A 25,465-nucleotide genomic window follows, 5' to 3' on the forward strand; every position below is an offset into this window, starting at 1 on the left:
AAATTTTAAAGACTAATATTAGTTACCTTATACATTTCAGCATCAAAACAAAGATTGAATTTTCCTCAGCAATAGAGACTGATACACCATCATAAATAAATGATCATATTGGGTAAAGGTATATTGAGACTGCAATCTTAAAGTACCAACTTCTGAAATAAATGCCTTTTTATTCCATTCTAACCTGTGGTTGAAATCAGAATGATAACTTGAAAATGCAGGGGGTATTGAAGTACATAAAAACAGTTTGTGAAGACGTTATTTAAGTAAAGTGAGTTAATGCCGATGAAAATGGTTGTCTTTTAAACAAAAGAGAAATATTTCTATCAGTGAAAAAGAAGAGGAAAAAAAAAAAATCAGTTGCAGTTACCGTGCAAGGAGTTTGCATCCAAGGTTCCCCATCTATCTGCATAGGCAGAGACTTGCTGGTCCTAAAGGTACAAATTTCATAATGTAAGAAAAAGAAACTAGACAAAATTAATAAATGTATTTATTAAAAAGGCATATATGTGATGGTATACAGATATAACCCTGATTTACCCCTAAACTTGTATGAAGTTTCCAGTATGACTCAAAATGCTTACAGAAGTAACCCAGTCAACTTAGTAGGTGTAGTCTGATTTTCAACACACAAAGCAAAAACATGGCAAATACTCATGTATCTTGCTAGTAATATACTACTCTTTCATGGAAGAAGAGTCTGCAATTTGTGAAATAATGAGTGAATTACACAATAACTTCAGGAACAAACCTTATTAACAGAAAAGACAAATTTCTGCTATTTTTTTATAATTTAGACCCTGCTAGTATATAGTATATATATTATACTACTATAAAGGAAATAACAAATAAATTTTAAGTCTGTCATCCCCACTTATTAGAACCACTGTGTCTAACTCCAAGTTAGAACAGTCACAGAGAATGAAGTCTGTGCTATATTCAGTGTTTAACAAGCCACGTTATAAATTTAAATTGTTAGCAAAGGGGCGCTGATTTCAACATAAAGATACAGACAGTATTCCCTCCCTAGGTCTGGATGCCACGTTAAGAAAAGTGTAGAAAAATGAGAACCAAAAAAGAAAAATGTACTATGTTTTTGGCCTTTTCCAACCCTGTATTTCTGCATTATAATAGTTTGCTCCAACCCTGTATTTCTGCATTATAATAGTTTGCATACAAGACTATTAGAAACAGTGTGGAATAGAAAAATCTAATGATGTAGAAATTAGTCACGCATGTTGGTCAGTGGGAATTCAGGTTTGGATGTTATTTGAAAACAACCAATAGTTCATGGAATTATCCACTATCACCTATGCCCATAAATGGAGGAAGGGAAGAATGTTTAATGAGCTCTCACTTTACAGTTCGGGAAGGGCTCCTACTTATTTTCTTAAAGCTTTTATTGTTGCTCTTTTGTTTTAGGCTTATAATTGTAGACCTTATGGGTTTAATAAATTTTGGAAAATTTTTCTTGAGTAATTCTTCACTGACAAAGAGAGAGATGGTCAATTCTTTTTCAGTCCTTATTTAATCCAAAAGTTAGAATAATTATTTTTTCCTTGTGTTCTAATCCAAGTTTACTCTATTGTGAATGTTCATCTCTTAAAAATGATAAAACACAATGAAATTAGAGTACTCCACCACCATCAGCTCACACATACCAACAGATTTAATAATGGTGGCTTGTCAGAATTCAGGAAATAACAAATTAATTAAAAACAGAGCACTTTGACTTCCACAGATCAAAAAAGTGCTTTACAATTACTAATTACATGCTAATATTCACTAGTGTGGTATGCATTATAAATGGGTTAAAATGTGACAAAGTAATGCTAAATTACTTTTGGCTTGAAATTGCATGGAGTGTATGCCAACAATAAACCCCAAGATGTCCATGCCTTATTCCTTCTACGCCAAATGCTTGACAATACTTTGTCATAGGACAAAATGGTACTTGAATAAGGGCATGTGAAGCTTGAATGTAAACACCCTCTTTTTAGTTTTTTGACACCTTTAAAGAAAGGAAGATATATGGGCATAAAATATGGATGGAATATATTAATTTCATATACAAAAATGATATTTCCACAAGAAATAATAATTATGACTGTTAAACTACAAAAGAAAGTCAGCTGGCAATATAGAAAACTCTAGTTTCATTACAACAGTGCAGTGTAAATTAAAGCTGCTGATACCTGATGACAACAGATGAGCACTGGGCAAGCCGTCTTCCAGCACTTTTCAGACCTGTGTATATCTGTCCCATCTCCATGGCTCCTTCCAGACCAACCACTTCCATAAGCTGGTCACTTAGATCTGCAAAAGTTGAAAAAAACCCACATTTTGCCTCAACAACATTTGGAAAGCAGTCACATTGACCAACAAGAACTGCCAGAAGACAAGTTGATAATAAAAGATGTGGAGAACAGAACTGGCAAAATTGATGATTCCTAAGAAGAATTACAGCTTTAAGTTGGACACAACTGGGCCCTGCTGTCACATGATTATAAAATATTCTGACCAAAATTATTCTGAAATAGAATAATTAAATCCATAGTTTATTTTATTACATGAAGACTGAAGAAATAATTTAATTATATGAGAAAATAGGAGAAATTCCTCCATTTTGGTTACCTGACACACAGAAAATGAGATATTTACAGTTCACAAATTTATGCTTTTTATTTTTTCAACAGATATTTAAAATCTGTGAAGAAAACATCAGTACTCCAGACCCTAAAGGATCTGCCTCTGTACAGTACTTTTCAGACAATGTGTACAGCTTTAATTCAGCCTTTATGTGCATGCATTATCATTATGACACCATTATTACTTTTTGTGTTGGATCAGTGTCTTAATCAGTACACAGATGCAATGCAAAAAGAAAGAAAAACACCTTAACTTTCCACCTAGCTTTCCTGAACTTTGTAGTGCTTGTTTGCACTCAGTTATATATTTTTTGTTTCACGTTTCTTTTTGACTAAATAGAACTCTGGCATTAAACTTCAAAAAAAAACTCCATTAAATAAACATTAGTTTGCTTGACTTCAAGTAGCAAGGACAAATTATGTCTGGAATTTCAGGTACAAACAGAAACCTAAACAGTAATAAGCAGTCTGCTTTGAGAAGCAACCAAGCAAGGTAATGAAATATTATCCAGAATCAACTAGGGTGTTTTGTATGAAATTCTTTATATGCTCCTGTGTAAATATATGTTGCCAAGACCAAATGGACGAGAAAAAGAAACATTTCTTTCTAGCTGTATTATACGTGTGTTTTATAAATTGGCTGTTAACATCAATGTTTCCAAAAGGTACATTATTCCGTGAAGCAAAGCGTTGAGCTACAATGTTAGTCTATCATCACACTGAAAAACCCAAAGAAAAGAGACCACATTACTCTGTATATTTTAAACCCCTCAACCTTTAATGAAGGTAAAATTTCATGCTAACAATCATATCTACGAGGCTATTCCAAAGTTTCAACGGGAGTCTTTTCTGTTCACTTCTTTGGGCTTTCAATGAAGGTAATTAACTGAAAGAAGTACTGTGATGAGGGAAAAAAAATATTAAAAGCAAATAGGATTTATGATCTGGATTATTCAGCTTCCAATAGAAAATCTGATACTATCCAAAGCCTTCCATTTTTCTTCTTATACTTTCTTAATATTTTCTGCTATATTAATTTTGTTATCACAGTGAAATCAGTTCCATATAATATTAATGGAGAAAAAAATAAATATTTTTGCCCATTAAGGGAAAACAATAAGACAGTCAAAAGTTTAAAACACACAATATGATTAATTCTAAATATACATTTTTATAGTTTGCATCCCTGTAACACATGTAAGCCCAATTTTGTACGTCTGGCTTTCTACTGCCTTTTTTTTTTCCTTAAAATGTTTCCTGTAAGTAACTCACATTTAAACTCAACTGAGATTTAAACAAATGCTGCTTTTCTTGGTAGCCACAGAGATTTAACTGGGAAAGCACTACTCATTTTCAAAAGTTACTATAAAAGCAAACAGAACTTTACGGATGTACTAAATCATTAAAATGTTTAGACAAAAAAACCATCAAATTCCTATTCACTGGGCCATTAGAAAATTATTATTTTTTAAATGGAAGAATAAATATGAGGAGATTTTTATTTCTGACAGCTCAGGCAACACGTGCAAGTTTCAGAATAGTGACATTTGCAGGGATATATATTTGATGCATCATTTTTCAATAGCTGTGAGATTAGTGCCAGTAGCAGCAGGTAACTAAGGGCCAAATCCTGCACTTTGATCTCTACCACGCTCCTCAAAAAATTTGATATATTAAACATTGGAAGATGGAACTGAACAATACTCTCATCTACCAAGAAAGTGAAGCCCTTTCAAAAACTTCACATTTGCAGTGGCACATTCCCAAAGTGGAGTTATTTTAGGCCAAATATGAATATTTTTAGAATCAAGCTTAAATTAGACATAACTTTCCCTCACAAGCAGTAAAAACTAAAGCAAATGTAACATGCAATTATTGACTGCATTAGTTCACACTCCTGCCCTTGCTAATATATTTGACCTCATGCTTTTACATAGTCATGTCCATTTCAACAAATCCTTGAGATATATTGACTTTGATAAGAACTCGAGTGAAAAGTGGAAAAGGGAGTGTGTCTATTTTAGTCCCATTCTTCAATGATGTTACATGGCTATAGGTACAATGGTTGAATATAAAGGGTCAAGACATCAACAAATGGATTATATTTCTTCTTAAAAGATCTCCACCAAAGACTCTGAAAGAGACTAAGCTCCGTTTAAGGAGATCTGATCTTCTATATAAATTAAAAGATAGGAAAGGGGAAGTCATGCTTCATTCTGGTGGAAATTTATCACTGATTTTTCAGAAAGATCAGTGCGGGCCTCTGTACTGCTCAACGTAAACCCCAAAATAATCTGGAAATAGAAGTAGATAGTGAATACTGAGGATTCAACAAAGGAAAAAGAAAAGCCGATTATAAAAAAAGTTTAGGAATTTTACAGTACTAAGTAATGGGGCTTTACAAAGTCAGAAAGTTCAATATATGTAACTTAACATCCATGAGGAGAAAGAGAGCTCACTACAGATATGTAGATTGTTATATACCTATATGTAACTTTAGGAAATAAATATGGTGTGGGTGTGTCTCCATATGTATATGCTTATTTTCTGGACTACAGTTGATAATGTCATGCAGGAATAAATATTGTGAAGTTACTGTGACAAGTTCTGCGAAAATATCAGCTCAATGCTCAATTTCAGATCATCAAATATTACAATTGGTACATCCATAAAGTATGGAATTTGTAGTTCCAGTTCACTCAGCAACGAAGAGGAATAAAAAAAACCTGGAAATGACAGATGAACAAATGTGCTAACAAATATGGAGCAACTTCTGTATGAAAATAAATTAGACTAGTAGCCTTCCAGAAGTAAGGAGATGAATGGAGGAAAGATGAGAAAATAATAAGTGCAATGGAGTAGGTGAAGACAGTAATGTAATTCAGTATTTCTCAAAATGCAAGAACCAAGGGGTTTCATAGTGCTTCTAGACAAGAAGGAAATCCTTTTTACATAATATTTTGTTATGCCATGAGGCCACACTAGACTCTGAAATTACTTAAATCAAAAATGATGCATATTCGGTAGGATATCTTAACAGAAAAGAATCACTATAAGTTTGCACTTCTGTGCTTTATTTCTAACACAGGTTGGTGTTAGAGGTTGGACTGAGCTACACAAACTTGTGGGTTGTATCACTATTCTTGTTGACTTCTTATACTTCTTATAAATTGTAGTAAAAAATAATGAATGCTGCCGCTCACTAAACATCATTTGTCACTTCAAACAGTTTATAATATGGACTTTTCTATGACATGTATTTGTCATAGTATTGTGTTTGAGACCTCATTGAGAAAGTCACTCTTTTCCATCCTCAAATTATATTCTTAAGTTACAGACTCGTATGCATCTGTGTCTCTACCAACTATAAAGCAAAAAAGTATCCCCTTTTAGGGATGTGTTTCTTTCTCACATTTCTTCTGCATCCTACAGACTTTATTCTAAAGAGAAATAATTGGTGATTGCAACGATAGAATTCTCCAATGCATGCTTCACCTGTTGTAACTAGTTTTAGAAAGCTTAGATTTAGGAAACTAAAGGTTAGATTTTCAAGAAGAATTTCACAGCTAACAGTGAACAAAAGCAACGATCAGATATTGAGCGGTTTTTCTTTCTAACGAGTTCATTTATTTGCCTAAAGGAGAGCTGAAGTCTCATAGGTAAGCTATCATGTAGAGCATCTCAGTCCATTAGGAAAGTGTTTTCTGACTGGTGCCTTGGGGTTCCCGAGTCCGTTTGTTCTACTTTGTGCTCTGTGAAAGAGCTGAAGGCTCTCGCTTGTTTTCTATGTGAATGAGCCATTAGAGTGTGTGGGAATGTTTTCACAGCACCATGTCTCTCCTGCCTCTTCCACAAACCAAAGTACTTCACGTGTCTCCTCATATTAGCCCTGTCAGTAAACAAAGCCAGCTCTCCCAGGGGAGCACTGCTATCAGCAGACGGTGACTAGCATGCAGAGGGGGATCTGACCCCTTGCACTCATTCCTGATGGGGAGATAAAGTCACTAGGGAGCTGACTGTCCATTTCTTCCCATAAGGCAGCAGAAGAAAGAAGTTCAAACAGAAACTTGCACAAGTGGCAGACAAAACATTGTATCCGACTATAAGCCCTTTATAGCCCTTCTCAAGGCATGAAGAAATACACTTTGAGACTTTAAAGTTTCGTAATGAGTTTACGTTATCCATTATCTTGGCATTAGCTGAATGCCTCAACATTCAAAGTGAACACACAAGAGAAAAACACATTTGGAATTCATCTATGAAGATAAAGCAAGGAAAGCAAAATGGGGTAGGGGGTGGGTGAGAAGAAACATGGTGTGATTAGAAAAACTGATTTACATAGAGAACTTTCCCTCTGTAATGGAACTGGTTTTGATATCTAATTTATCTTTGCAATATATAAATATTGCTGTCCTGGCAAGAGATTGAATGACTCTATTATAACTTGGGGTTACTGCACTCACTCAGGCACATTTGCATAAAAACACTGTTGGTCAGTGGTAAATCTGTCTCTGGCAGCAGTTTGTCTTCAAAGAGAAGGGGCTCCATAGCTTACTAAATGTAATCAAACCCTAGTAATCATCACACTGGAAATTTTTTGGTTCCAGTTAAAATACTGGATAAGAATTTGAAAGCTGGTATGATGCCAGTGGATCCTTGAAAAACTCCCAAGCTCAATGCTCTGCACCACATGAATGCTTCAGTATCTTCCTAGAACACAGCATGTATTAAATCTCCAGTTACCCATTATGCAGGAATGTGAGGTTGCTTCCACATGCAGTGATAGGGACTGTTGTAAAAAAATGCTAGAAATGTGTTTACTGTCACAATATTTTCCTGATTTTAAATGAACACCTTTTTCTAAATTCCTGGTTGCAAAAAAAAAAATCAGTATATCCTCTGCAATCTGTACATCCTGGGTTTTGTTATATCTTCCTTTAGAGAAGCTACCTGAAGTAACATATGCCTCAACATTTATAACTGTTTATATCAGAGTTATAACTCAAGGTCCAGATGATGTCAATGCTTTGTTTTGTTACTGATACGCAGACATATACAAAAGACAGTTCTCCTATCCAAGAATTTATAGACAAATAAAACAGACAAAGCATTGGGGAAAAATAATATTATTATGTCCATTTTACAAAGTGAAAATTGTACACAGACATGTTTAGGTCCTGGAAAATATTTGTTCTCATATTCAGCTGAATATATTGTGTGCAGACCTGCAAGAGTCATAATATTATTTCTATCACATAAAGTTAAGTACAAGAGTTTTCAGAACTGACCTAGCCAAGATCACATGTGAAGTTTGGAGAAGAGACAGGAAATAAATCAGCAAATCCTAAATTTCAACATTCTGTTATCAAAAGTCTGTTATCCCTCTTAATGTTGACTTCAAGGATATATATCAAGTCCTATATTTATGGTATGTCACCCAGTTTTGAGTATTTTGTGTTGCTGAGTTTGCTTGTAAACATTAAAATCTCAGGTGGATCCATACATCTATTTCATGCCAGTATTGATTCTCTAGCCTTTATTCTTGTCTTCATATTTTGTTTTCCTAATTTTAAAACAAAACAAAAGAAGTTAACCTTCCACTTAGCATGAAGGAAGATATATCACTGGTGTAATTCTCACCCTGGAGAGATACTCAGATACGGTGATAATAAATTAAGCAGGTATTTTATATACATAAAACCACACAAAAATACATACACATTTTATACCTCTGTGGACATACACAAATTATATACATTACCCATATTTAAGCATATGTGAGAAATTCAGTAGAATTTTGCTCCAGCATCAGAATTGATGGTGTACTTAATAGCCCTAATGGGATAATGGGGTAAGATGCAAAAGTGCTAGTTTTGTCACTTAAAATGAATGCAACCAATAAATCCTCTCTCTGCTGAATTTAGTGGCATAACTCGTAGTGATTTCAGTGGAATGCGAATTTCACTCAGTATCATACTTGCATCAGTCTAGCACGGAGGCCCTATCCTCAGATGGAATCATTTAGCAGACACAGCTCAGCCTACTCCTGTGTAAGGGATTTTTTTCTGTGTGCACAGTCATCTCCCAATTCTCATTAATCACAGAATGACCAATTTCCCCCAAAAAACCAGCAAGACAAACAAGGAAGAATCAGTCCTTATAATGAAATATTTTATGAAACTTTTTAAAGTGCACAGAAGGCCTTCATAAAACTTTTGCTTAAGTGAACTTTTTTCCCCAGCTAAGTGGGGGGAAGGAGAGGAAAGTTCTTTATGAAACTTTTTTGAATAATGGTAAAAGAAAGAAAAAAAGCACAACAACAAGCCCAACCCACCCCAGAGCATTCAAATAAAATCACTTCCACTCAGAAACTACTCCAAAATACCAGTATTCAGATGCTCAAAATTTGAAACAAGAGATCTCATCTTCCAGTTTGGGAGATCATTATGTGTAAATCTTTTATGGTAAAGGTTGGCAGACAAAATGTATTCTTTTTTAATGGAATTTTTCTGTTAATGGTTTGAGGTACAACTGCACTGAACATGCTGCTGCACCAAAAAGCCCCCCATTATTTTAATCGGTATTCTTTTAAAAGTTATTTGTTCAAAAGGATTTCACTGTGTTACTCTTATACTCCCTTCATCCAAGAGAACAAAAGCTGTTCTATGAAAGCAGTCTAAACTTGGACAAACCGTAAAAAAAAAAAAAAAAGCAAAGTTCCTCTCTGTTTTTATCAAATTTGATTGCTGCAGCTGTTCCCAGTTTCTGTATTTTAAAAATAGCCTTATTCAGTGCCTTGTTGGCTAAAGGCCAGAGTACCATTAGAACATGCTGTACGGAAAACCTCTATTCAGTTACAGATACAGAAATATATTTAAGATCAGTGGGGGTCATCTGCAGCAAACACTTGTATGGGGAAAATGGAATTTTAATGTGCTTGGACTGCTCACCACTTTTAACAGATATTTAAGAACTTCAAACCGGATATCTTCCTATTTGTATTGGTACTATCGTATTACTGAGCATCAGGTACGATACAATATGAGCAAGTCAAGATCACTTCAACTAACAAAAATAGATCTAATTCTCAAATTACTCCTTAGTACTTCTGGCATTCACTTTAGATGGCTCCTAGTAATATTAGATATTTGATTAGCCTATAAAAATGCCACAGACTAGAAAAGAAAAATACAGTAATATTTATGGAAATGTAGAAGTCTGATCAATGAAAACCAGCTTTGATTTGTACATTTCTAGGAGAACTAGTACTAACAGGGTATAAATGTTCTCCTTCTGCAGGGCAGAAAGCTCTATTAACAGCATTATCCCTATATTTATCCACCAAAGAGTTTTTTAATCATCTGCCGGAAAGAAATACTCATTCCATTTATGTGAGTATTAAAACTCCTTTTGATTAAGGTGGTACTGACTTTGGCCCAGGAGTTCAGAAAACCCCAAAGATGATCTTCATTTCTCTTGCTCTTCATGAGAGCCAATTCCATTTTCTTCCTCTACCATGCTAGTATTCCGTGGTGTTTGGTGATCACACTATGCAGAGTGGATACCAGTTTGAACAAAAGCATTATTTATTTATTTGTTAACCAAGGGGCTAACTCAGGAAAGTATTCTAAACATCAGTGAGATGTGTCATAGATTACTTCTCATCATTTATGATGGGGTAAAATGTCTGCCTTAAAGCACTCAAGATTATGTAGGTGGGGAATAGCCTTCAGCATGGTAACGTTGTCCAAGGTAGTTTGGACAGGTACTAACAGGAAAGAAAACATAGCAGTGAAAGCATCAATATAGTCTATTGAGCTTGCTGATACTCCAAGTTTTCGGTGGCTGGTTTGCCTCCTAAGCTTCTTTGCCCTCACTCTTTGTACCTGGGTTATTTTAATTAAATAAATACTACAATCATACTTTGGATTGCACTTTCAATTACATTGTTCAGACCTTCTCTTTGTACAGAAGGAGCATCAGACAGTTGGATGAACTCAAATCCAGTGAACGCTGGGGCACATATTTGTAACATGCAAGTCAATCAGACAATCTTCCTAAACTTCCTGCAGTCCACAAAGTTAAAGAAGCTTTGATTTAGTTTCCCACTAAACTAAATGTATTTGATGTTGTCTGAGGCGGCCTAGGATTTCCAGGACATTCCCAATGGGCCTGACAAGGACAAACAAGCCTGACAAAGGAGCAACAGAAGAAGCAGATGAAAGGATGGTATCTTGAGAGGAACTCTAATGGTGTTAAGAAGTTATATATGGAGAATTGAAGAAAGGTCTAGTTTTCTTCTGACAGTGATTCAGAGAAAGAATTTAAGACGTCTGGTTTTCTGGAGAGGCACATTTTTCTCTCTTGTCACCAAGAGGAATTTTGGGAGACAAGTTAGCACACTTGGACAACTTAGGAATTCTGCTAAATCTACTACTCAAAACTACCATGTGTTGGCTTCTTTGCAGAGGTTAAGGCCCGAAGAACTGATACACCCTCTATTTACTCATTGTTTGATGGGCAACAAGTTTGCTTGATAGCTCCAGGACTGAGCTCCAAATATGTGAGCAGATTTTCCCAGGGCTTTTCCTTGCATTTGTTCTGTTCTCACTAGTTGTCATTGTGGGATTTAGTCTCTGCTATCTAATCTAGTTACATACAGAGAATTGCCATTATTTTTCTTCCTACCTGAACTACACACATTGCTAAATATTCATTATTTTTTATACTGTTACTAGTTTACAAGAAGACACATCTGGGATACACTGAAACCTTTGTTATTGGAGAAAGGCAATGGGAAAGTTACCTCTAGTAGTGCTGCAAGAAAATATCTTTGGTGGGCGTTACATGGAATGACATTTCAAAGGACCACAAAGAAAGCAAAAATAAATTTCTTATTATACCTTTCAATATTTTAAGTATTAATGACTGACATAAAGGTATTTTTCAATATATTTTCTCAGCAGTTACTTACAACACATATAGGAAGAAAAGGCATTTCCGTCTCTGTGATCAAGTACAGAACAGTTCCAAATTCTTCTCAAGGACAATAGGACCAAAGCCAGCCACAAGCATCATGGTAGCAAGACTCAAATTATTTTTAGTGATCTAGTCCTTAACAGTATCTCACAGAAAAAAAAAAAAAAAACAAAACAAAAAACCTTTCTCTCATTCCAAACAACAAAAGACTACTTACAAGCAAAATCAGATTGGTTACAATTTATTTTTTACTTTATTCTGCCACAAAAGGGAAGCCACAATGTTTCACTAAAAAAATTATCTGAGCACACACTATTCAGTTGCAACACCATTCATGATGTTTCAGGTATCTGAGAAATACAGAAGCAAAGTCCTTGCCGAGAGCTAACCTCCAACAATCCTGTGCTGAAAAGGTATACTGAAATGTGGAGCCTTACTGAATTTGTCTTTAGAGGGATTGGACATGGTAAGAAAATATATTTTCAAGGATTTTAATGCAAAATAGGAGACCTATAAAACTAACAACATTATTCTCATCTTATTTTGATTGTCTTTTTTCACTCTTACTTTTTTTCTGAATTATGAAGGGTAAGAGAAAGTACATGAGGAACAGAAAAGGAGATCAGTGTTGCCTCTGAGACAAATTTTTAAAGGACCTTAATGTTGGTATCTGCCCAATAAACCATTTGAGCATGAATATTCAGTAATATCCAAAGGACTACATGCATGTTTCAAGCATGACTGTTAGGTGCTCTGTTTATACAGGCCTATTGCCATGGTAACTACTTTATGGCACATGCTTTCAGAATGCTAATTACAAAGCAATATAAATAAGGTTGCGTACAACAAGCAAGTTCCCATTTACATATTTCTAGCATCTGAAAATTCAGCCTTACACCTATAATATGATGAAAAATATTTTTCAAAATCAATCACACATTAATATAATTCATACATTGTAATGTCAGCTTAATTTTCTTTTCCATAACACTACTTTGCATTAGGATCAGCAGCACAAGGAGAACGGAATATACTGAGGGAATTAAAGAAAGCAGAAGATGCAGGTGCACTAATAAATGGGTGGCCTTTGGAGTACAGTATTTATGTGTGCTATGCCGAGCTAAACAGAAACCTAAATGTTACACTAAGAAGTGGTACAACAAGAACATCTGTGTTGGGGAACTGAACTGGCATGGCTAACACCTCCAGTGCCAGGTGCAAAGGACATTTCAGTACAGCTTGAGTGATTTTGACTGTTAGCATCTGTATATATCAGATTATCTCTTCTTTTCCCTCCATATTCCACTAGAGTATTTGTATTATACATCTGGCTTTAGATTCTAGCATAGCAAAAGACAGGTTTCAGTCCTTCAATTCCTGGATCTTAGCCACAGATTTTTTTTTTTTTTTCAGTCTTGCTTTTCATAGAAGCATAAAGCCAGAGTCACTAGTAATTTCTAAATGTATGGTTGAGGAAACTGAGCATTTTTCCCCAGGAAAGAAAGAACCATTAAAGGAAGAACTTTACCTTTGATCTATTTAAAGTTGATCAAATGCCTGCAGAAAAAGCTTTTCCTCTCTAAAATACTAAAGTTGGATTGAAACTTCACATTTCAACATCCATTCTGGGAAATTCTAGATTTTCATGTAAAGTCACTTTTTAAAACCAGTTCTCTAAACAGTATGAAAATTTTTAGTTCAGGTGACATACCTGATTCATACAAATATTGATAATATTTGGTAGAAGACTTGAAATGAACAAATGAGACAGCTGATTGAAATGCTAGGAAATGCAAAACTACTTACTTGTGATGTATTCTTTTAAGCCCAAATCTAATAATCCTTGAAATATTTGAGATCTCACCAGAGTCCATTGAGACCATGACCTACTGTACTAAGTGGCTCAGGCTCAATCTTTTATTTCTTAATTAGGCAAAGATTTCAGGAATCAATTGTTTTTTAAAGCTGAAAACCTATAAAAACTACCAGTGGCAATGTTAGTTCAGGTGGAAGTCAATGGCCCATTCATCATTACCATGACACCAACAAAATTTGAAACTGTTCCCAAGAAAGAATTGTAAAGACGGGGGGGGGAAGAAGGGGAGAGGGAAAAAAAAGAGAAAAATATAAGCATAGTGCTTGTATTCTGGAAGAATCTACTCATGTTGTGCTGCACTATTAATGAGTCTGAAACACAGCTCTCAAGGTTTTATTTGTCCAGCATAACAAGCCCTACATTCCCATTCAAGACAGGAACAAAACATCGTCAATAGTAAAACAGGACATAATGAGCTTTGAAGGAATTTCTTCAAAAAATTGTTTCTTTCTCTTGGCAATTCCAAATCACCTCCTTCCATCCCCAGCCACTGTTAAAACCCTTTGAACATGTCTAATAAATAATCTAAAAAAGGAAAGGACAAATTATTTAAGTCTACACTTCCCTGGGAATTGAGAGTTTGTTTCACCACATTGTAAATTATCTTTTCTAACTTCTAATAAGGTGTGACAAAAATGCAATAAATACAAATAAATCCACAGGGAAGAGATGCAGAAAAAAACTACAAAAGCTTGATGTGAAAAAAAAAAGAAAAATGAAAAAGCTATAACGAATTTGCAATCCCTAGTCACTCATCTTTTCTTGTTACTTCAGTTCTAACGCCAAATTCCTTCATTATTTTTTGACCTGATATGAAACACCATCTGGCAAAAGCATGTTGCAATTCTAAATAAATGAAATAATTGGATGGTTGCTTTAAAATATCTTTCATAAATAAGGACAATTATACATTAGCAAAACTCACTTTATTGAATTTCTGAGCTCTGATGCTGTGCTGTGACTTTCTGTCTGCCTAGAGGACCTGGGGCTCCCAAGCAGTCTCGCATTTAGTGTTAAGCTGTCATGAGCCTGATGAGCTTCCACAGTCACAAAGTATCAGATGCATATGTCCATATGCTTGATTTGTATTTCTTGTATACATTATTATCATTATTATTGCTACTACTGTTAGACAAGGGTAACACCACAGACTCATAAGAATCATTGCCCCGAGGATGAGATCACAGCCTGAGGGTCCTGATGGATCTGCAGCAACAGATTACAAACCATATGGCTGACGTGGTTATCTTATAATAAACCAAATGGCTGCGGGTATTCAGGAGCCATTTCAAAAGTGGATCAGATGTCACTGTCATAAGATATCTAATCACACTTCAAAATGGCTTCAGAATAATTCTGGCCAGCCAATTACTTTCAATCTACTACCACAAATGTTTTAAGATCTGAGGAGATCATCCTATTGCTGGAGTCCTACAGAGGTATTTCTGTGCCTACATGGACCCTTTCACTAGTCTGGGGGAGCTTCTGCAGAGTGCACACCTCCCTAGGCATACATCATGGGAGGAATCAGGTCAGAAGAGACAGAGAAGTCATCGATTAATTGGATATATGTTACTACATTGCTCCTCGACAAGTTATGACAAGCACGGAGTAACAGCGAAAAATAAAATATTTGTTAGTGATGAAAAGCGGTGTACAAAACAGCAGTTGGTCATGAGCAAACATTTTGCAACTATAAAGACCCAGCTGCTTTGGCTGACTAAAATGGAAAGGAACAATGCTTTAGGGGTTGTGAAAGAAGATCTCACAACTGATGGATTATATAGAAAAAAAGACTTCTGTTTAAAGCATTAGTACTCATAGTCCTTTTTTGGTAACAAATCTAATTTCTTTGAGCCAAGAATCCAAGGTAAGTATGGCATGCACTAAATGAAAACGTGTTCACAGCTGCTGGAACTAGTTTATTCTGTATGCCTGCTTTGTCTTTCATTAAATATTCATTTATTGATATTAGACTTATGAAAAATTTAACATAATTTTAATCCTCCCATATATGAGTGGGAGAAATTAAAGGAAAAGTGAGTTCATCCAGGTTTATAGGTGTGTGTGATACAAATTGTGACATTTCCAGAAAATGACAACAAAATCAGGAATCCAGGAGAAAAAAATGTCATATGCATCACCTAAATATTTAACTACAATATCAGCTTATGTTAATCATATTTCAAGAGTTAGGTTAAACATGCTGTAATTGTGCCATCAACCCACATGAATCAAACCTTTATTTAATAACTGTAAAAGCTGCCATTTGCTACTTTTAAGATATCTAATTTCTCACGGCCTTTACTCGATAATGGTCACTAGAGTTACAAAATGCTAAAAATAACAGTGTTTTTGAAAATCTTGTTTGAGTTCTTACTGCAGAAGCTGAAACATCTGTAACAGTATGGCAGTTATCAGCTTCTTGTAAATTCTGGCGATGTTCATTTGTAAGTACAAGTAAAAACATTAGTGTTTTGACTACTTGCAAGAAACTGGTATGTATACAATTAATATAAAGGGAACTGCCAAGTCAATCTGAGCTTAAAATTCAGGGGCTGATATTATTTTTATTTTATTTATTTTTGAATTTGTAAAAATCCCCAAGCTGTTGCAAAACCTAGTACCAATTGAACATTCCAGGTACTCTATTTTAATTAATAGAAACATATTGTGTAATTCAACAGATATACAAAATAATAAACAAGAGCAGAAACATCCTTATACAGTTAACATATGAAAAAAACCCCCAAGATTCCTCATCCTCATTTATGCAAGGAAAAAAGCAAACAAAATCAAACTCTAAAAACAAGTGTTCTCTCAATAGCAAGCATAGAGAAAGTTCAACAAAAGTTTGACTCAACCCATATTCAGATATAATGAGAACTGGACCCAGTCCTAAATCTATTGAATAAAGGGAAAAAGTATCCTCTCAGAATAAAATAAAATTAATCAATGCTATTTTGGCTATAGCATGAAAAACAAACAAAAACAAAGAGGAAGATAAAAGGAAAGCAGTGAGGGACAACAGAGTTAATGGCTAAGTTTTGAGATATTTTTCCTCCATCATATGTTTTCTTCCAAAATATCCTGGAATATTACATTGCCAATGCTAATTCCCAGTGCTTAAACAGTTCTTTATATCATCAAAGCACAGTATACACACTGAAGTTCATGGCACTTACCACGGAAAATAAAATGTACAACACTATATGAAGTCCAGAAAACTGTGGCCTTCACAAGAGGACTAAATTAAGGTTAGACTGTCTGAATATTGGCCCTTTCTATATTTTGAGTTCTAACTTTGTAGCCTTTATTATTCTTTTAACTGAGTTTTTATGTTCATTGTACATAAAACATAAAAACAGAGTAAATTTAGAGAATTTTCCACATTAATGTATAATACATTTTTATACAAATTTTATGTTTATCTAATCCCACTACTTGTAATTTCTTTTCAATGAAATTCTAGTCTTTTAATTGGCAAAAGCTGTTGTTTAAAAATTTAACAGAAGCTTTATCAAACTGAAAATACATTTTGCTGAGCCCCCACTAAAGATTTTCCTGTTGCAGTATTTCAGCTGTAAAGGCTGAGACAGACTGCTTTTCGTATTTCACAAACTAGGACCACATTTTGATGTTGTATCATAGGAGTCATGACTACTGCTAATAATATGAAGTATAGATCTTTATTTGGGATCTGCTCCAAAGCCTGCCAGTTCTGTGGGAATAAAATAGCCACCATGTGTTTGGTATCTTAACTTCCTAAACTGATGCAATATCAGATGAGTTCTGTAAGAAATTATGGCTTAAACACTTTCATTTTATTTTTATCTATATATTAATCACAGAGTGACAGAGAAAAGACAGGGATTTCAAATTTCATTCCACTCACCCATATAACTGCTATTTAACTATATGAAAAACTGCTATGCAACTATATAAAGCCACCATATCTCATTTACAACCCTGGTCCAATTGTACCTATTGAATTAAAAGAGCTATTTAGAGTTAATATATGTCTGCATTCTTCTGGATCTTGTGGGAATGGGAAAATCTTAATTTATATACCTTCTCACAAAATTTGCAGACTCTGGTTTCACATGTGAAATCAATGATCAGTCATGATCACCAACAAAACACTGAGCATATTGCAAGCTCTCCAGGGCATGGACTGCTTTTTTGTTTGTTCCCTGTAACTCCACTATCTGATTAGGCTCCTTAGGAGGTACTGGAATATACATAAATAATAAGCAAGAGGAGACAATTAAAAAAAAATAATTGCTACTATTAATCTATGAGATTAAGATGTAAACTACCCACTTTGCATTGCTCTGCTGACTCCCAGGGGACGTCTGGCAAAGAGAGTGTGCGTACTAGGCCCTGTCACTGAGCAGTGCTGCCTCTCCAGTTCAGCAGAAATTCCAAATTCCACCCCAGAGCAGACTGATGATTTACTTTGTGTTTTCCTCAGCTAACTTGAAGTGTTCCTCTCTTCAGGTCAGTCACTCAGCCTTCTTGCAAATGTCAGCTTACTGTTCACTCATGGGGGTTTTAATAGGCACGAATGGGGACAGTTATGAAGGAAATTCACAGTGTAATGGAAAGCCCTGAAACTCAGTTGTTAATTGGGCATCCAGGCTTCACATCGTTTTCAAGCTGACTAGCTCTTGCTCATTTGAACAATGCCAGTGATCTCTTTCTCTGCTGACCATCATAAAGCCACTTGTACACAGTAGCATGGCTTTTCTCTGAGCTTGTGAGTGTGCCTGCAGCTCAATAGGACTATTCACATGAACAGATGTTACTCAATGTGAACACTGGTTGCAGAATTAAGCCTGTCCTTGCTCTTCCTCTTGCTACAAACATCAGCTGCTCAGACATCCAGGCTTTTTTTTTAATGGCTTTTTGCCATCCACAAAGCATGCAAAATGACAACTTCTGTAATTAAAAAAATTAGAAATAAAAAATCCCCCTATATTCCATTAGCACTCATACAAACTAACATTTATATACTTCTCCATATACTTTCTTGTATGGATGGTGATAAGAAATTAAAGTCCATTTAGTTGTTTGTCGCAATATTTTTTGGCCTTCACAGATAAACAGAAACCTTGATCTTTCACTTGAAAATATATATTTGAATAGATATGGAAGGATGTCAGACCAATGTTGAAATTTTACTTTCAAACTATGCAACAAAAGCTGATGAGTCTACAGATTGTGTTTGGCTTGATACAATTTTTTTCCATTCCAACACTATTTTTTTCTATACCAAACTGAACATATCTTTTAGAAGTAAAACAGTCTTAACCAAGGGGAAAAAACCCTCTAAGAATTATTAGACAGACACTTTATTGTTTATAAAATTATAACATTAAATATGTCATAATATTTCTTTATCTAACTATTCTTCTCAGTTTTTACTAAATTGGGACTGTTACAACCTAAATCCACTTTTGGTGTAAGAAAGATACTCCAGCTTAAGACCTGAAATTATGGGTGTTAACACTTGCTTGTGGAAATAAACTACAAATTTGGAAATGGACAATAATAGTAATGATAATGCTTTCCATACTTCTTACTTAAAAACTGAAGGCATTTTATTTAGCTTTTTACTTTTGGGTGATGGCCAAAAGTGATCATTGATATTAGTATCCTTTCAGACATTTATATTTTTAAATCTCTCCAAATTGATTCTGTGCTGAAAGCACAGCTGCGGCCCACAAATAAGTTAGAAAAGGTATAAAAAGATCCTTTGAAAATGAAAAAGAAAAATACCTGAAAAGAGCAAGCTTCACAAGTAGCAACTATACAACCAGGTTAAAAGACCAAATCAGGCTTGTGGGGCTTGTTTTTGTTTGTGTAGTGTTTCCTTTTCTGTGTTATATAAAAATCTTCAGTTATTTTTCTTTGTTGCAAACTGTGAACCCAGTAGCCTAGGAATAAAGATCTGGGAGGAAAACTTTAAGGGAAATACATTTCAGATACAGCTGGACCAGGTGGTCCAATCTGCCAGTTTACAACTAATTGGCAAACCATTTGCTCTTCTTCAGACCTCTGGTACATCACCTGTTCTAATGCCTTGTCAGAATTATGGCGAGTGGATCCACAATCTATTCTGACAGTTGTTTAAGAACCCTTGACTGAACATCATCTGTCCCTGCTGATTTATGTATGTATTTAGGGGTCTTTAGGTATTCTCTTATTTCAATAGCACTCATTTTAAATGATTTTCATTACGTGTTAGCTTGCTTTCTTCTATGTTTATGTACTGAAAAAGAAAATAATCCTGAAGACAGAGTGAGGAAGGAGAAGAAAAAAATCCCTGCAAATCCCTCAAAACAAATCTTGATGAGTATTTCCAAAAAACTGCAGGTTCCCTGCTTCTTCTTGGGGAGTACCAAAACATACTAAATGGATGCAGATGCATGGTTATCCCATCTAACAGAGAAAAGTGGTTATTCCTGTTTAGCAGGTACAGTCACATTTATGAACAAATGAAGGAATTTGGAGCACTCGCTCTCCTCTTCCCTTCTCCTTTTACACCCACAAATTACTAACAAGGGAAACAAACTGAAGAGCACCAATACTTTCTTAAGTACCAGACATGAGGCTCTAGCCGTAAGTTATGCAGCAAAAGACAGGCTAAAAAGATTCAGAAGGAAAAAACAACTTCTCCCAACCCAGACACTTAATGCCAACAACCATCTCCTCTGGTAAAAGCATACATCAGCCTTGTTTTTCATCGACTAGTTTGTTCAGATTTCTTATATCATCACTTTTCACTTCTTCTGGAAAGCGTAAGCATTTTCTGGCCAAGTATCTCCGATTAGCAGAATCCGTAACATGTATTTACTAGCCTTTTCCTTTTTTTCTTATTTCTTCTTAATTCCTTCATTATCTCAGCTTATGGAGAACCATGCTGGTACTCTTAGTACCAGAACTGCCATCTGTTGTGCCTTTATTATTGTATCATTCATTCTATGCCATTTTCCATGTCCTGCCACCTCTTACTAACACTGCTTACTGGATACTGGCATGATGATTCTTTTAATGTCAGAGTATCTCCCTTTAAAATGAAGTATATTTTAATTTTTTACTAGTTTACTGGTTTATGCACTATTGTAACAGGTTGCAATCTACTGCATGTAAATGCTAGCACCTCTGTTCAGGGGACACTGAAGTAGAAGGAGCTGAGTGTATCCAACTCTTCTACAGACACATACCCAAGCTCCCTGTCTCATCATGAGAGAGGCCTACCTCCATTAAGTCTCTCTTCATTGGCTGTATAGGGAAGAAGCGAGTGTTAAAGACTCCCTTCCATTTAGGATCTGATTCTTTAACCATGTTACAAGGTGGGAACTGATGGACCAAGGTTGTCTTTTATTAGGAAAGGCAATTATAGCCACAGCAGCAGTACTGACTGCTTAGCTCCTGGTAGTAGGTGATACCCTTAGGGTTTAAGCCATACAGAAGAGTGCCTACCAGTTTTCACAGCATGTTGGAGGACCATCAATGTGTAAGAACAAAAATGTTCATGGGGTTATAAGGAAAGCAAGAAAAAGTATTCCTGAAAACAAGAAACATGGATCAGCATGTGAGAGTGGAGTACCCAGACACCTTTCCTGGATGAGGCCCCTAACCAGCAGTCCATAGTGAAACCATACCCAGTAAGTTATCTGTGCTCCTGACTAGTATGGCACTTGGGTATCTCCTTGTCTGAACTGAGTCACAACAGACTAGGAAATACACACCCATCTCCCCAGATTAATGCAAGAAGTCACAGCTGTTATCAGTATCCAACCAAGCAGGTAGTTTCAGGCAACTGAACAGTGCCTAATGCATTTCATTGCCTGCAAGGTTTACACAGCACTAGAAATTAAAAGTACTGGACCTTTCTCTGTGGTTTAGATGGATTTTTAGGCACTTCAATCACAGGTTAAGCTGTATTTAGATTCACGGGATCCCATCTATTAATCAATACTAATATTTTGATATTAAAATTGATTCCACAGAACTGATTGGACTACTTTCTCCTGCCAATCTTACCAAACCCCATGATGCACAGTGAAGTGTTATGCCTAACTTCTTGAAAGTCAAAATTTATCTTGAAAATTAAACAGTTCCTAAATGAAATGCAATTAAATTATCAAAGTTTACATTTTTACAAATTGAGCACCAAGATGTGATTTAAAATATGTTGTTTGTCCTTGAAACTCCTAAATGTCATGTTTTGGCCTAGGAAATTTCTGTAGCTAGATTATGAACTTGTGGTAGAGTGATGAAAACACTGAATTGTTCTGTAACAGTGACAGTATAATAGTCTACTGATCTGAAGGAATGCTTCATCTCATGCTGGAAACAAGCCCACACCTTCAGCAAATACTGAATGAAAACAATAAATTACATTGATCCAAGGGACACAAAGAACCATGCTGGAAAACAGTATCTAATGGTGGTAGGAAGCAAACCACTTTTTATGCAATTTCAAAGCAGTAACATAGAAATGACGTGTTTTATGCTGCTCCTGTGTATAATATGTACTGTTTACTAATACTGTGCTTTGATAGGACTAAAGTTCTATCTCAGTACATGCTATGTTAGCATCAAATTTTTCTCTCCCCAAATTGATCTGCATAATGTGTTTAGACAAAAGAAAAAATTATGTGTAAATCCATACATAAAATACCTACAAGAAATAAATAAATAAAATCAGTAAGACACACAGAAATACATTTCCAAACTACAGTGTACGGACCTCTCCTTTTAGGGAACAGACATTTTACAGGGATGGAAACCTGGTCAAAGGAAGCTTTTGCAGTATATAGTTTCACAGGGGAAAGAACTGGAGGAATTTTCCCCTCCTAAGAAAAGTAATGTAAAAGAGGGACAGAGAAGTAGTAAAAGCATAAATACTCATACTTTGCTTGCATAAAGAAAACCATTGCAGAAAAAGAAATAAACAAGCTCTGATCTCTTGACTGATCTGGGGAAACAATTCAATTAAAATAATCAACATGCCAGATCTCCCTTCCTGATTTGCTTAAGTAAGCTTGCATTTGCAATTGTAGAATTAGATTGTGCATATATATGCGAGTGCTCCCCTCCTCCTCTTCTCCCCCAGGGAAAAATCAAACTTACAAGGGGTTGTTTAGCAAACGTTATGGGGGATTAAAGGACCTTGTGTTCCCAGAATTTTGGCTACACTAAGTATAGGATTTGTACACATTAAGAGAGAAAGCTGGCTCAGATTTAACTCAGCTATTGCTTTGCTAGCTCAACTAACCAAACTTAGTTGGGTCATGTGTGGTTTTGGTCTGGAACGGTGCATTTGCTCCACAGTGGTTATAATTTTTATTAGTTTCTATTCTACCCAAACTAAAAAGATGAAATCTCCATTTTTACTGTATCACTTTTTGAAATGTCTGCACAAATCAGATACATATAACTCAACAAACAAACAAAAAAAACCCTCTCCAAACAACAAGAATGACATATGGCATGTTGTTATCTTTACCACTTTAAAACACAAATCTCCAACATTAGTCAAACTCTGAAAGAGTGATAAAGTGTTAAAAATCTGTAACATAAACAAAGATTATACTCCTGGTAAAAGACACATTTCCAGTCAGAGTAGGTGATACCTTTGGAAATATGAAAAGAACCTGTTTGTTAGTGCTGCAGCAGACAAAGTAACAGGAAAATCAGTGATGGATAAAGCAGAGTACTCTGACAATGACGAGAGCATCTCTGTTGCTCTCTAAGACTATCCCCACACAGAATACAGCACTTTGCTGAAAACACCTACAGTCCATAGACTCAGCAGGAATAAGGCACTTATAGTATTATTATAGTATGTTACGTTAAATTCCACCTACAATACATTGATAAGATAGGGTAATGATGTTTCTCAAGGAATAATATACAAAAGGCTAACAGGCTTAGATACTGATAACCACCCAAGTGACAGTAACCCTCAAATTTCTAGATTATGTAATTTTTCTATTTCACAGGATTCACACTTCTTGTATTCATACCTTTGCTACACAAAAATTTTTTTAGTAGCTCACACTTTTTTTGAAAATGTTATGAAAATTGTTCTTCTTGACATTTATTGAAATTTAATACTTGAAATACTGTCCCTCAATTCTCTAGCCCTCATAATACATTGTTATAATTTCTATAAAGTTATTAATAGATTATTTGATAATATTTAATTTATAATGATATTTTCACTCCTCTTATGCCCCCAAAGAAAGATATCTTTTCCTGAAAACTTATTTATATTAAGGGAACACAATTTAAATTTAAAAAAAAAAAAAAAGTAGCTACTTAGATATATTTTTCATAAGCCATTTTTCACCCAACACTAACATTCAGAACCATTTGGCCTTTATATTGAGGATTTCCAACTTCAATATTTGAATAAAAATTAAGTGACTCATTAGTGAATAAAATCACAAACCTTCACATAGTATTAGATTTTAGATAGCTTCTAACATATGCAAACATGCTACAGTAAGAACAAGCAAGAATTTCAGCAAAGAACAAACCACTAAAACTGACAGTATCAGTCAAAAATAAACTCACAGTTTATAAATGTATTGAACAATCATCAGCAATAACAGTGGTGAATACTGTTAGATCTACTTGGAAAAATGTCACTGTACTTTCACTTTCAGAGGTCTGAAAATAATTTTCAAAAAGAGCTGAATATTGCCATTTCATCTTCTATCTCTGTGTTTATGAATAAATATCTACCTTCTCAATAGAAATTCATAAAACACCAGAGTTCACGTGGTTTAACTTTGTACAGGCACTGGTGGGATTCGTGGCTTCCCACCTGCTGCAGATCGGAGTTTCCTGAGTGCCGTTACAGAGCACTGCCAGGAGATAGGAGTGCATTCAGAGGGGCTATTTTAGCACAGATTTCTCTGTTCTCTCTGTCAGAGAAGCAGGTAATAAATGACTATAAAAGCTGTTTGTGAGCTCTGGTAGAGGAACAATAAGGCACGCAATTTAAATTTCTTGGATTTGGGAATACTAGTCATGTGTTCCTTAAAATACTATCCTAATTATGAATCAAGTTTTTAATTTTAGAAAGCAAAATTCAGACTGATTTACTTTCAGAAACACATGAAATGAAAGAAAATTTATATTGAGCACAAAGGGAATGAGCCCATTCCCTCTTATGAAACTATTTTAATGAAGACATAAAAACCAGCAATTTACTTCTCATTCAGTCTGCTGAACTTGACCACACCTTAACAGCTAGGGAATCCCGGCTTACTCTTTGCCTCTACTACAATTCTGGGAACCTCCACAAAAACCTGTTCTGTAGTATTATAACCAGGAAGCAGTCCTTTTTATGACTATGCTCATAAGTATAGTGTTTCAATTTCCAGGTGAGCAGCACAACATTAGAAAGAAAAAACCCCCAGGTCTCAAAAATTAAGTTGAATGTATTAAAAGAAAGTAAGTGTTCCCAGGTTAGCATATTTACTAGTGGGGGTATAGAACTTGGCACTAAGAACTATTTGTGTCTGACCAGTACAGATGGATAAGTGTATCTGTATGCATTTATGGTTTAAGTTACAGTGACTTGATTCTAGAACAGTCCAGCATACAAATCCTGTCATGCAACTCTGCTTTGGAAGCTTTCATTTGGAAGTCCAATATCCAAATGTTTCCTTTTTATACATCACCTACATCTGCAGGTATCTTTCTGAAATTGTAAAAAATAAAACAAATAAACAAGAAACAATAAAAGAAAGCAAAAAAAAAAGACCACCCAAACAAACTTTCAAATATTATGTACATTAGTCTGATACGGCAAAAACATGTAGATAGGGGTATGTGTATTTTTATATATGTATTTTCATGAAGAGAGAAAGAAGGCAGAGAGGTAAAAGGACTTACCTAGCTCTCATTGCAGAATTTCTAGTTTTAAAAGCTTAGA

At 35.1% G+C, this 25,465-nt stretch overlaps 1 protein-coding gene across 9 annotated transcripts in view; it reads right to left on the minus strand.

Annotated features, from left to right (window-relative positions):
- Positions 1-25,465, minus strand: part of LOC138106446 (diacylglycerol kinase beta) — a 425,706-nt gene that overhangs the window by 11,916 nt on the left and 388,325 nt on the right. For all 9 annotated transcript variants that reach the window (XM_069007051.1, XM_069007050.1, XM_069007054.1 and 6 more), the window contains 2 exons: positions 2,196-2,316; positions 371-431 (listed from right to left, as the gene is read on the minus strand). In XM_069007051.1, coding sequence (XP_068863152.1) covers positions 371-431; positions 2,196-2,316 — 182 coding nt within the window. The remainder of the gene's footprint in view (positions 1-370; positions 432-2,195; positions 2,317-25,465) is intronic.

The sequence above is a fragment of the Aphelocoma coerulescens genome, chromosome 2 (genome assembly GCF_041296385.1).
Source record: "Aphelocoma coerulescens isolate FSJ_1873_10779 chromosome 2, UR_Acoe_1.0, whole genome shotgun sequence".
Classification (NCBI taxonomy): domain Eukaryota; kingdom Metazoa; phylum Chordata; class Aves; order Passeriformes; family Corvidae; genus Aphelocoma; species Aphelocoma coerulescens.